The sequence below is a fragment of the Dama dama genome, chromosome 5, assembly GCF_033118175.1.
Source record: "Dama dama isolate Ldn47 chromosome 5, ASM3311817v1, whole genome shotgun sequence".
Lineage (NCBI taxonomy): Eukaryota > Metazoa > Chordata > Mammalia > Artiodactyla > Cervidae > Dama > Dama dama.
Genome location: NC_083685.1, coordinates 107411429 through 107421631, shown reverse-complemented (window position 1 = coordinate 107421631; position 10203 = coordinate 107411429). Strand labels below are relative to the sequence as shown.

Sequence of the window (10203 nt, the reverse complement as noted above, 5' to 3'; positions counted from 1 at the left end):
TAGAAACTGTGTCTAGAGAGACCTTGTGAGAAGAGGTATGTTGGGAGTGGGGGAGAGACTTGGCTTGCTGTTCTCTTGCGCTGATGACCACAGAGCTTAGCCCTTAGAACTCCTGCTTTGGGGGGCTCTGCTTAGACTGTGACGCTGATCAAGTAACTAAGGCTTAGCCTCAACGTCCTCATTTTATGAAGTGGGTTTTGTCTGTGTGGGAGCAGTAGCTCTGAGAGGGCATGGGCAGGAACCAGCGGGGGCAGGGAGGGTTAGGTGAGTCCGGAGTGCATCTGTAGATTACCTGGTTCCCCGCCCCCACCCGAGACCAACAAGCCAGCAGTGGTAGTGGCCCCCCGCTGCTTGTGTGCAAGTTCTGAGTCCCTGGGCAGAATACAGGGCTACCAGCCCTGGGCAGCCCCTCTAGTTGCTCCTCAGATGCCAGAACTCAAAGAGCTCAACAGGGCATAGGAATGGCAGAAGGAAGGCAGCCGTGTGAGACTAAGCCGCACTGATTTAGTTTTAAAGGGCCACAGCCTCTCCCTTAAGGGTGCATTAATAAATCATTATCATCAGGGTTAATTTTCACCCAGTTTTCAAAGTAAATGTTTTGTAAAGTATCACAGTTTAAATAAGAACATTAACAATAAAATTCGTCTGTACCAAGATTCCATCCAGTCGGAGACAAACACAAGGTCCTATGGGCGGGCCTTGCTCTCCCAAGCCAGACTCTCCCCCTCTGAGGCCGCGCTCGCGTCCCGCGTGCTGCGAAGCAGCTTTCTTGGTCCCATTTTGCCCAGGCGGCTGCCAGCCTTTTTAGGAAACAACGAGCTGAATGGCCTCTTTGAGAGCCTGACACCCACCCTTCCCTGCCCGCTGCGACCGCGGAGTCCCCCAGAGTCCGGGGACGACCCCCCACCCCCATTCCCCGACGGCTCCTTCAGCAGGTCCCCAGACGAAAAGAGCTTAAGGTCCATGGCCCACGAATCAGCAGGTTTACCTTTTTAGAGAGAAGCGCATTCTTGAAAGTAGCAAAATGAGTGGGTCTTGCTCTGAGAAATGGGAGCATAACACTCTTGCTCTCTCTGCCAAGGCCAGGGCTGGAATTCGGTGGGCTCCAAGGCTCGGAGCTGGGCCGGCGCCGACCTCAGAGTGGCGCAGGGCTCTGCTCACGCACCTCGGGCTAGAGGAGGAAGGATCGCAGCGCCGCACAAGGGGCCCCCTCCCAGCAGAGCCTGGGGCGGGGCTCAAGGAGAGGGTGCACAGCCCCCGGGTCCCCACCTCGTGGCTGGAGTGCCCACTCTCCGCTGCAGCCTCCTCGCCTCCCCAACCCGGCGTCTCGCGACAGTCTTCCGGTCGCTCTGGCTCAGCCAGCGCCGCTGGGCCTCCTCCCTCCTTCCCAAGGCCAAAATGGGACCCCTTCCCTCACCTTCCTCCATCTTCCCATAAAGAAACTGGCCAGAAACTTCAAGTTCAACGGCCAAGTCCGCCGGCAGACGCGGCCTTTCCCTCCCCATCGTCCCGAGGGTGACTGAACGCTGGCCTCTCCGTCATTTTGGAGGCACTTAGGGGAGGGGGACCCGTGGAGGAAGGGACTCCTTCTCCGTTTGCTCCGACCACCCCCACCCGCTTTCTACTCGACAGTAACTGGTAGCCGAGAAAGGAAGAAAGGCTGGCATCAGTTCCGCATTGGATGTTTTCAAATCTCGCCCCCGGCCCAGGCCAGCGCCTGCGGGGAGGGGCGGGCTGGCCCCGCTGGGTGAGGGGCCGAGGGCCGCCCCTCTGCTTTCTCCCCCTCTTTCCCCGAGAAGGAGTATTCAGGTGGGAGAGAATGTACTTTATAAATTTCTTTCAAAAACAACGGAACCTCTCCTTTTGCCCCCTCCGCAGCAGTTGCCTCCGCGCTTTATTGCCAGTTTACGGTAACAGGTTCGTGTAAATCACGTTTGAAGCTCCTGTGTTTCTATTAGACCGGAAGGGGGCTCGGCATAGAGGGTTCCCCCAAGGAAGCCTAATTCAAGTGCAGCACTTAGGCCCTTGAGTAAAACTTTAATAAGGGGGAGCAATGGGGCTGGAGGAGCGGAGGGCCGTCAGCTCCGCGTTGGAGGAGGGGGGCCGCGCCGTTCGGACAACTGGGGGGGGGGGTGTCTTGATTTGGGCCTTTCTTCTGCCGCAAGGCAGCTACTGGTCCTCGAATCACTCAGAGCAGGGGTGGCTAGCTGGGAAAGGAGGGAGAACTGGGGGTGGGGGGCGGCTGGGACGGGGGTCACGGCGGTGTCAACAGTCGCCTGCTGCGGCCTCGCGAGTTCTAGGGACCCGCTTGCCAGTAAGGGACCCCGGAGCTGGGGCCCCGGGTTCGCTGTCCGCGGGGCTGCTTCGAGAACCTAGATTCGCAAAGAGCTTCCCGAGGTCCTGTCAATGGTTTTTTCCCACCATTACCGCCTAATCCGTCCTCTCGAGGCCTAATAAAATCCGCCTGATTTGGAATTGGAAGTGATTTCGGTCCTGGCGCAGCGTAGACGCCACCCTCCAACCCTGTTTCGACGTTTGCCGAGACTGAGCCGGCGAAGTTCCGCTCAGAGAAACGGAGAGGGCGCAGAGGGCGGCCCGGAGTAAAATCACGCCTCGTTGGTGAAAAGACACCCGGTGTGTTTCCTCCGTTGTGTGTCTGTGCGCCTAGGCGTTTATTTGTCCATGAAAATGTCTGAATTTACCTATTTGAGGACGTTGTATTCACGCATTTCAATCTAAATTTTAGCAAAACACTCTTTCTTGTATTAATAGCTTAAAGTGGCCCTATTTAAAAAGCAAATAGCTGCAGGCAAGTAAATGTAGATTCATAGATTTTGTTGTAGTTTAGACACAAATTAGTGAAAGATTTTTAAATGGTCTCGGTGGAAAGGGATATAATTCGCCTCGGTAGTAACATCGGTGTTTGGAAAGAGCTTCCATAAAACGGTTTAACACAAAGCGAAATTGAAATTTTTTTTTTTTTTTTTGCACAGATTCCATACAAGTAAATTACTCAGGGCGGGGGGAAGCGGGGGAGAGGGGTTTGCCGCGAATTGTTCTGGCGAGGAAGATAAATTAAATACTCCAGTGGAATGAAGACCTGGACCGAGGGCTGATGGCGCCGCAGCCTTGCTCTGGGAGCCCTGGCCACCCTGTTTTTTCTCTATTACAGATCTCTTGTGCTGCCCTCCTAGCCTTCCTCCTGGGTCTCTCCGCCGCTGGGCTGATACATTTGCCAGTACCCTGGCCCAGTTTCAGGCGACTCCGGGTCCGGGCGCTCTCACACGCGGCTACGAATTCTCCAACCCCGGAGGCCTGAGTCCCCAGGCTTTCGGAAGCCAGAGGCTCAGTTGAAGAGCTGTTAAAAAGCCGAGCCGACCGGCGAGTTTCTCTGAAATGGCGAGATTCTGCCGGAAGGGGGCGCCCTTGTCCTTTTAATAGGCCAAACTCACGTTAGTAGAGAAATAAATCTAAAATCCCACATCTTGTTTGTTCTAAAATTGTTGCGAGAGCATAACAGAGGAGCCCGGAAACTTTAAGTCCTTGATAACGGAATGGAGGCATTAGAGCCCCGGGAGTCCAGAGTCTCGAGGCCCCTGACTGCAGGCCTTCCGAAGTCACCTCGGGAATTCCGAGTGGTAACCTAAAGCCTTTCCCCTCCCTCTGTAGGAAGCAAGCACCACGGCGGTTTCCCTCGTTTGTCCCACACGCCACCTACCCATAGGCCTATCTGTCCTGAAGTCTCTCAATTTCAGAAGTGGCAAGGGAGGGGGCTGCACCCACTAACCTTCGGAGTCCGCGGTATTAAAAATTACTAAAGATTGGGACTTCGCTTGAAGGAGAACGTAGAAAGCTGAAAGTAACTTTCTCTGGGCGAGGCGCGATACCAGGGAGCTTAAACTGGACCACGGGGCTTAGAAAGACTGTGTGAATCACGAAATTGACATCTTCCCCTTCCCCAAGCACACTCACTATCTAAGAAGACCCAGGGAGGGAGGGCACTGCCAGTCGGGGCCTTTTTTCCCCCTCAGCTTTAGAATGCTCTTTGGTTAAAAAAAGAAAGAAAGAAAAAATTGGAAGACTTAGAAGAGTCTTCCTTCCGAGAAGAGGCAGGACTGCGATGCCACACGACTCGAATTGCTCGGCTGCGGCTGTTTCCAGGAAACTCAGGCGGTTGGTTTCCTGGATAAGGAGGAGTCCGCTCTGAGATGGAGGGGCCGTCGAGACGCGGCCGGGGCCCCTTCCGGAGCTCGCCTCCCGACTGCCAGCTGCGGGGAGGCTTCGGAACGTGGGTCTGGCGGCCCTTCCTCTCCACTTCACTCCTGTGCTCTCGATCGCCGGAAGACTGCCAGAACCCGCCAGCCCGGGCTGCGGGAAGATCCAGCTCAGCCCGGCTGATGTTCCGCGCAGACAAGATCGCATCTGGTCCCGGCCTAGATACACGACTTCAGGTTCCCCCGGCTCTGCGAACAGCCGGTCTGCCCCAGGTTTCTGGAACTCCGCACTATTCGCATATTGTCTACGTGGTTGTGGAAAACACGGTTGGCGCCAAACTGCCCTCCACTCCCCCAGAATCAGTGTATGTGAACTGAACCAGCACAAAGTGAAAGGGAACAGTTCTGTTTCCACTATTGTCCTGGCGGCCTGCGGTTCCCCATTCTGACACTGGCTTTTGGGAGTTTCTGCCACTGCTAGGTTTTTCACTCGGTAAAGAATCGGCCTGAGACTCCAAGGCCTGAGACTCCGAAGCTCCTTGGTGTCACCCGCAGGCAAGCAGAGGAGAAATGGGCAGTGAACGAGCCATATTCATGTTTTCTCCTTCTAGGCTATACAAGTGTGTTTGGGATGTGCCTGCCACGGATAGGCTACCAGTCCCCTCATTCTGCAACCGTTTGTGCGTAAGAGGGGCTCTGTCTACAAGGCCACAAATGTCTATTTCATACAGCTCCCAAATGCCCAATGAACCATGACCTACCACCTTTGGTCAGAACCACCAGAAACATTAAGGGAAGGCTTGGAAAGTTTTGGAGAGGAAGTGGTGAATTATCCAGGCACTTTCTCAAACCCCATTTCTCTGGAAGAAAGAACAGACCCTGGAGGGCAGTCCATTGGCTTCATTTTCACACAGGGTGGAAACTGAAGAGTTAGGCATGTGGACTTCTGAGACCAGGGGGTACAGTGGAGGGAGGGAGAGGTACCCTCCAGCATTGGCCAACCTGCCTAGCTGTCATCTTAGAAAAAAAAATGCTAAAGAGGCAATGGGAAATGTAGTTCCAGGGGTAAATCTGCCATTTCTTGTCTCCTCTGCCTTCACTGGAACGTGGACAGGCTTTGGAAATGGAAGAGGTTCCAGAGGAAGCTGTCCTGTCACCGGTCTCCTTCCAAGTTTATTCATGATCAGCTCAATCCACAAAAGCAGTTTCTAAAAGTGCTCTACAGAGCTCTACATAGAAAATATGATACTAATTATCATGGCAACTAGTACTGGTTATGGTGATTATTGCAACTGCCAGAATGAATGATTATGACTGGGACAAGGTCATTTGGGTAGTGTTACCTGGTGGACTGGGCTGTAACTCTGGGCCTTGCTGGCTCTCTGTGATCCATGGGGTATCCAGACTGTCCCTGAAGAACAGCCCAGGAACATTGGCCTGGGAAGAGTGTCACTTCTGGGGGCCTCTCAGCAGAGTCCTGGGCCCCAGCTTGGCCGAGGCAGGCTCCTGGTCTCACCAGGATACCCCAACTCCCCCCTTCCCCCTCCCAGCCAGAGCCAGGGAGCTCCCTCATGGAGTAGCACTGGTTTTGACCTTGGCGAGGACCTTCTTCTCCTTGACCCGGCGATTCTGAAACCAGATGGTGATCTGGCGCTCTGAGAGGCTGGTGGCAGCCGAGATCTTGCGCCTCTTGTCCTTGGTGATGAACTTGTTAGCTGAATACTCGCGCTCCAGTTCCCGCAACTGCCCCTTGCTGTAGGGAATGCGCTTCTTGCGACCTCGGCGGAAGGCGCAGCCGTCAGGCGGATGCTGCACGCTTGAGTCTATGCAGGAGAGGGAGGGAGAGAGAGACATGCTCAGACCACGGCCTGGCGCAAGCCCAGGGTCTGACCCAGGCCCCACAACCTAGGTCATCCTACAGGAGCACTCAGGTTACCATTCAGGCACTGCCATTTCCCCAAAGCACAAGAGGACACCTCCGCTTCCGGCTGGTTGGTTTCCTGATCCACCCAGCCTTGGAAAGAGGAGAGTTCTGCAGGCCACCCTCACTCATCACTGCCTTCACGCCTGCAGTCTGCAAACACACCCATCACATACGGCCAGACCTTTGCCCACCGTCTATATTTGTCCACCCTCATATGCATTTTCCAACTCTTGGCCACTCTTAAAGATACTACAAGCAAATTCTGTACAGGAGGGAACACATTTCTGCCCCTACTCCCAACACACACACACACACACACACACACACACACGCACCAATGCACACACCTGAGTTATGGCTGCAGGAAATCTACACTTCCCTTTGGAAACTGAAAAACTCATCTGAGAGAAAGGGGTTACAGAACAACCAATTTCTCTGTCCCCACCCAGCTGCACCCCCACACTCAATGAATTGAGAGGATTTAAACTGGGGTCCTGATGGGCAGGAACACCCTAAGTCCCAAACAACAGCAAAGAGAGTCAAGCACTCCGACATATTGAAAGACTGGTCCCATGGCCTCCCAGGGAGATCAGGGACCTGGTGGGCCTCAGGCTTCAAATAGCACCCAGCTCAGGCCCCTCACACTGACCCTCTGAGGCCTTCACCCAGGCTCTCTAATGCCTGCACCCTCCTTCAGAGCCCTCATAGCCAACCAAGGAGAACCAAGCTCCTCCTCACCAGCCCCAAGACCCATCCAGGCAGGGTCTAGAACGCCACACTCAGCACCAAGGGCATCCAGAGCAGCTTACCTGCAAATGCTGCCTTCCAGAAAGGACCTGGGGGGTTCTGTTCTCCCTGGCAACACATCTGGCTGTTCCAGCCACTGGTGAGGGCCCAGGGCTGGTAACTGTCCACAGGCAGCAGGGCGTCGTGGCGAGGCTCCCCCGGGGCACCCAATGTCTGCACCACCGACACATCCAGGTAACTGGCCACAGGCTGGTAGGGTCCCGGGTATCCCGGGTAGAAGGCAAACTCGGTGGGGCGGCTGGGGTACTCCTCCCCGGACGCAGGAGTTTCCGCAGGGTAGGCAGCCAGAGTGGCCGCCTGGGCACAGGGCTTCAGCGAGCTTCGGGACACTCGACAGGAGTAGTACCCGCCTCCAAAGTAGCCGTAAGGCACTGGAGCTGGGGACGCCCCCTGGGGCACCCCGGGGCATGGGTGGCACTGCTTTGGCGGTTCCGCAGAGCCTGGCAGATCCAGCGGGGCATAGTTGACAGCAGGCATCAGCGTAGGGGCCGCCGCTGGATGGCTGGTCAGTGGGGAGTGGGTGACCAGGTTCCGACTCCCTCCAGCTCCCAGCAAGCCTTCGATCTCCTTGGCGCCGTCCAAAGTGGTATAAGTGCCGGGCTCCATGGGGCCGAGGATCGGCTCATGAGGCGCTGGGGGTGGGGGGTACAGGGGGCACCCAGCTCGCTCTCCCCACCCAGGCCCGGGGAATCCAAAGCGTTTTAAATCGCTGGCAGCTCGCTGGGTGCCTGCATTCGCTCAGCCAGGCCGTCGTGACGCAGGAGCCGCAGGTGCCCGGGCACGCGGGCTGATTGGCTGCGGCCTGGAGAAGAGAAGCTCATAAAATCTTCTCTGCAGAAATTGCGAAAATACTTTACCCGCGCTTTCTCTCTTTCCCCCCCTCACCCTCCCTCGCTCCCTCCCTCCTCCTTCCTTCTCTCCCCGCCTTCCTCCTTCTCACTCTCCTCCCTCCTCTCTTTCTCTCAGCTTTTTTCTTTTTTTAATTGCATTTGAAAATGAGAGAAAAGAGACGGGGTGTCTTCCCGCCGCTTTCCGGTTTGGAACAACCCAGCTACGTCGGGGGTGGGGAGGCGGGAGAGGAGAGACGGAGCCAGCCCCACCTCGGTCGCCTCCTCTCGCTCCCTGGCTCTCTGTCTCCTGTGCTTTGGCAGGTTTAACGAGAGAATAAAAAGCTCTCCCTATAAAGTGTCCATCTCGCGGGGGGAAGGGGAGTTGAGGGTGGGGCCTAGAGGCCTCTCTGAGCCTGAAAGGAAAAACCCAGGAATGCGTCTGAGCCAGAAGGGGCTAGAAAATGGGAGTTAAGGAGTATTTCTGGAAGCTCCTTGCTTGGGGGTCCCAGTACTAGCATCCCAGTTCACTCCAGGTGCCCCTCCCATTCTGGATGCGCAGTAATAAGCTACTCCTGGACCTCGGGAAGTGCCTAGGATACCGCGCATAGCCTATAAAGCTCGGGATTCGAAGAGGGGTGGAAAGCAGAGGGAGCGGGACACGGACTCCGAAGGAGACATGAGAACTGCAGACGCTAAAGGTTCAGACCTGACGCGGAAGTGGAGCTTCTGGAATTGGCCTGTAAAAGGGGGTTTGGATTTCCGTTTTAGGATGGGGAAAGAAATACGGAAAGATGTCACATACGACCTGTTTATTCAGAGAGAGAGCCAGGAAAATGTGATCCAGAGACACAGTAAGGAAGAGAAGTTGAAGGACGGGTTTGAGATAGAATGTTATAAAATCCTGAAGTACCAGTCAGAAAAGATAAACCCTTCCCCCCTTTTCTGGGATCTAAGATTATTTCCAGAAAACCAGGCCTGGCTAGCTGGCAAAGAACTAGTTCGGGGGAATCTGGACCCCAAGAATACACAAGTCTGGCCTTTATGAAGTACCCAGTCTCTCTGTCTTCCCCTACATTCCTCGGGGCCCAGAAAACTCACCCTGGTCGTGGCATGCTCCCAATCCAAGCCTAGGACCAGAAAACCCAGGACCCCTATGTGCTTCCTCCAGGCTTTCCCTTTCCTAAGAAGGAAAAGGGCATGAGAGAGGGAATCTCAACCACTGGAGGAATTATCTGAGACCCATCTGTTGGGAACTATTGTGCAGTGCAAGGCAGAAGCCCCAAACCATTTTTTTTCCCCCACAGATCTGTCTTCAGAGATTTTCCATCACTACCCCTCCCAAATCAAATCTTCTGGGTTCACTTTTTCTAGAACTCGCAGGTTTTCTGGAGAAGACAGGAAGTTTTGGATTCTACACCAAGGTCATGGCAATTTTATAGAACAAACTACCCTGCACTCTAGGTGGGCTTGGCCATACCCCCTCACCAACCTGAGTCTGAACTTGAGCTATCTTTCAGGAAACGGCCCATGCAACCGGAATTGCTCCAAGTTGCAGGGCTGTAGGGAAGAGTATAGCTTACTTTCAGTGATCATTGCTGATAATTGAAGACACTAAGCATGAAATCCTCACTGGATTTTGTTGTATTTGAAAACAACAGAAGAGAAAAGGGAGGCGATGTCTCTTTGGTGCTTTCCAGTTTTTACTATGGCCTCTTGCTTATCTGATTATGAAAGGCAGAAATACCAGGATTTTTACCTAACGACTAAGAATTTTTTACTGCTTTTTGCTTGGTAGATGAAAACACAGGCATGACTAGATCCCTAAATTTTATAAATAGATAAATCAATTCCATTCCCGGGAATATACCCAAAAGAAATGAATGTTTATATCCATCAATAGGCAAGTACTAAAATATCTAAAGCAGATTTATTTATTGTAGCTCAAAAATAGAAACAACCCAAATGTTCATCAATAGTGCTACACAGCAATTTTAAAAAACACTGCTACACACAACATAGATAAATTGCACCGATAGGTGGGTAAAAGAAGCTACACAAAAGAGTAAATTTTGTATGATTCTATTTCTATGCAGTTCAACCAAGAATAGCGAAAATCAAATCTATGGTGATAGAAGTCAGAATAGATTGCCCTGGGGAGGGGAGCTTCTGACTAGTAGGTGACATAAGGCTGGAAATGTTCTGGATCTCAGATCTCTATCTATATGCTAGTTACATGGGTATGTTCACTGTAAAAATTCCAGATGTTCATGGGATATTTCTTCACATTACATCAGCTTATCTCTATTTTTTAGAAGGAAAATAATTAAATACAAAAATTTCAAGATTCATAGCAATATTGCCTGCCATTGTGCTTTTTGGATATTAATGTTCTTGTCTATGTCTTACAGAAATAAGCAGCTGAATGCAT

General features: G+C 53.2%; 1 protein-coding gene across 1 annotated transcript; it reads right to left on the bottom strand.

Moving 5' to 3' along the window:
• Positions 1-5783: 5783 nt before the first annotated feature.
• On the bottom strand, positions 5784-7551 carry HOXB13 (homeobox B13). Its single transcript, XM_061141115.1, has 2 exons — positions 6948-7551; positions 5784-6037 (listed from the first exon to the last, which is right to left on the bottom strand). The coding sequence occupies exons 1-2, from the start codon at positions 7549-7551 to the stop codon at positions 5784-5786; spliced, it is 858 nt and encodes a 285-aa protein (XP_060997098.1).
• Positions 7552-10203: the final 2652 nt, after the last annotated feature.